Source organism: Gavialis gangeticus, unplaced genomic scaffold (genome assembly GCF_001723915.1).
Source record: "Gavialis gangeticus isolate Ggan-Ray unplaced genomic scaffold, GavGan_comp1, whole genome shotgun sequence".
In the NCBI taxonomy this organism is placed as follows: domain Eukaryota; kingdom Metazoa; phylum Chordata; order Crocodylia; family Gavialidae; genus Gavialis; species Gavialis gangeticus.
Genome location: NW_017729032.1, coordinates 236,673,512 through 236,676,838, shown reverse-complemented (window position 1 = coordinate 236,676,838; position 3,327 = coordinate 236,673,512). Strand labels below are relative to the sequence as shown.

Sequence of the window (3,327 nt, the reverse complement as noted above, 5' to 3'; positions counted from 1 at the left end):
AAAAAAAAAAAAAAAAGAACAAAAACACTTTTTGGTGTTCAATAAATGCTGTTTTCTTACTCTTTAGTTACTGGCCACTATCTTTCTCTGTCTTTTAAAGTGTTCAATATTATTATAGAAGTGCAAAAATGTTATGAAAATTCATCCTCCCTCCCCCCCTAAAAATGCTAGTCCTAGTCACCTAAAACCTAATGCAAATAAAGACTTTGTATTTTGCAGTGGAGACATACTGGTTTTTGGAAATATACTTACTTGGTTATACTGTTTTCCTGGAGTTCAGAAAACATTAGGATCACACATTTCAACAACAAATACATCAGGCAATTTGAAACCTCATTGAAACAATGCTCTGCACATTCGTTGAACATCCTTAACATCAATAAGCCTGCTCTCAGATGTTATAGAAAACATACAACAACGTTTCCCTACCCTGATCCATGCCCTCCAAATTATCAAAATATTATCCTTTAACATATTTTCCATTATTTTTGAGAAACCCAAATCCAAGACAAAAAAAATGAGACTCTGATTACACTTCCCCATATACTTATTGAAGAAAGCAGAACAGAATGTGTTATGTAGATGTTGGTGATGTTATAAATTAGCTGGACTAAACAGATGCAGGTAATGTAAAATTTGTTCCCAAAAGTACACCTTCACAGATTGAGATTTTTTAATACATGAATAATTAAGCAGTATTTTAAACTAGGATACTAATTTTGATTTGTATTCATAAAAACACCAATTGTATTATTGTAATGAACACAGAGGTACATGAGCTGAGCTTCAGCAGCAATACAGCAGTCCTTAATTTTATTCATACGAGACAGGGTAGGATGGCAATAAAACTAAAAATGTAAATGTGAAAATGCTCATTTTCTGATTTATAGATATATATCAACATTGACATAGTAATACATATTAAAGGGACAATATATAGTAACCTGATTTTTTTTATTTATTCCTGTATTATCATTGTAAAACCTTTACTGCAGTCCTAATGGAAAGGCTTCAGAGCCATTAGTGAGATATGCAAAAATATGTAAAATTACAGCCTGAAGGATATTATACTAGAAATTCAGGCAAAATGGCTTAACATACTCATGCACTAATAAGTCAATCTTCTGAATTCAGTGATTTAAATTTTAACTTTAGAGCCTTCACTTGGATCTGGATTTCAAATCACAGGAGTAGAGCTACAGTCCTTAAATCTTAATCACATGTCCCAGGCCAAGGGAAAATCTGGAAAGTAGGATACAGTGGCACAGCATTTAATTCAAGAAGGGAAACAGAAGAAAATGATAGGCCACAATGCTTTATCACTGTCATATTCCCACCTCTACTGGTTGGAAATGCAATATGTTTTCCAAGCCATCACATATAGATAATGGTGTAAAATCCTTAGAACTAGCAAGGGAAGGGGAAGTGAGATGAAATTAAGTGGTACATTAATATGTTCTCATTGAGCAAGTATATCCTGAAGGTATACCTAGAAATTAGTGCTCTCCCATAAAGATCAATGACTGCAGAAACATGAAATATTTTTAATGAGCTATGGAGATCACGCCTTTTTGGGTTTTCAATAGAGCTAAATCATCATAGATCAGGACATTAAGTACAGGTCCTCTTTCAGCTTAAAGAAGAGTTTGCAGATACATGTGCAGGATATCATGATGCTCATGTAAAGACAGCCTTTTTTCCAAACACTGCATGACTGCCTTTCTCTCAATGACAGCAATTTAACTAATTCAGATTCTATGAAATAGCTTAGCATGCATTTTGAGGCCCCTTTTGACGAACCCAGTTGTAACTTTTCTAGGTATGCAAGGAATAAGAAGCAGTGAACAAAAAGTTGACAGAATAATTAAATGTCTTTACCGAAAAGGAACAATTATTGAACCCTGCAATATGAAGTGGGTACAGAATATATATTTCACCTCCATATGTGTTGTCTTCAGTCTACAAATAAATGTTGCGCTGATCCAAGCAAGTTTATTCTGAAAAGTCTTTTAACCTCTGTGTTCATCAATGAATGCTTTTACATAGTAAAATATCTAGAAGCATTTTATGATAGCATTTACGTTTATGCTATTCCTGATGTACAAACTATATCATTTTTAAGTCAAGTTTTCCCTCTTTATGTAATAGACTTGCTTCCCCCGTACAGTGAACTTATCATGAAAGCGAGGATATAATTGAGTTTTCTTTAAAGCTTTTTAAAATTCATGAATTTTCTTATCATTTTTCAGCAAAGCAAAAGTATTTTCAATCTGTCTTTAACTTTAGTGTTTAATATTAACACATTTTAAATGTTATAGAAATAGAGTGGAATATTTTTTTTTGCTTAAAAAGTATTTGAATTAGTATGAGATTTAACATTACCAACAGGTTGGTTTCACTGTTAAATGTGCTTGGTTACCTGTCACAGAGCTGTCTAGATTGTCCATACTGGATCCTGGTGTATGCTCTAGACCTCTTAGTGGCCTAGTTATTTCTATAGCTTCCTCTTCAATATCATCCTCATCATCATCTGGAACATCTGTTTCTAAATCTGAAATAAAGTTTCCAGATACATATCCCAGTGGTGGAACTGGAGCCTGAGGAGGTTGAGTATTGCTTTGGATATGCCTATAAAACAAACAGAAAAATACTGTTAAGAGGCTTGCAAGATGTTGCTTTATATGTACATAAGGACGTAAATCTTTGGTACATCTTGAAAAAATATTTACAAAGATATTTGGGGTTTTTTTACTAAGCAGTTAACTTCTATATCCAACTTTGCCATTTATCTGCCCTCTGTTACCATGGTACTTCAGCAGTTCACAGCCTTTAACATATTCCTCTTCACAATAACCTCCAAGATATAGGGAAGTGCTATTGTGCTCATTTTATAAGGCATGGACAGACAAAATACTTTCCTTTAAAAGAGGACTGGGAATTTACCATGATTTAGCTGATTCAGCTATAAATGCCTGCTGTTCACTTTCTCCTGTAGTAAGTAGAAGCTAAACCATAAAAGTTTATTCCCCTGCTTTATTTAGAGCAAATCCATTACAATTTAGCTTTACTTATGGTATGACAGTAGGAGATAGATGAAATAGTTACAGCCAATCAGCTGATATAAATTTATTAGTGGTGAGTTTCCCTGCACTCCTTGAAGTGGTATAATTGCTCATTTACTCACACCTCCAAATAAGGAACCAAGACATAGAGAGACGGTTTGTTCCCTAAGGAGTCTGTGGTAAACACGTCTCTTGAACCACAAGTTTGTGCTCTAATCACTGAGCTATCCTTCTTTTCCTGTATAGGACAAAACCCTCTATTTTA

At 33.9% G+C, this 3,327-nt stretch overlaps 1 protein-coding gene across 5 annotated transcripts in view; it reads right to left on the bottom strand.

Moving 5' to 3' along the window:
• Positions 1–3,327, bottom strand: part of ROBO2 (roundabout guidance receptor 2) — a 787,363-nt gene that overhangs the window by 44,992 nt on the left and 739,044 nt on the right. For all 5 annotated transcript variants that reach the window (XM_019525121.1, XM_019525122.1, XM_019525124.1 and 2 more), the window contains one exon: positions 2,420–2,628. In XM_019525121.1, the coding sequence (XP_019380666.1) occupies positions 2,420–2,628 (209 nt within the window). The remainder of the gene's footprint in view (positions 1–2,419; positions 2,629–3,327) is intronic.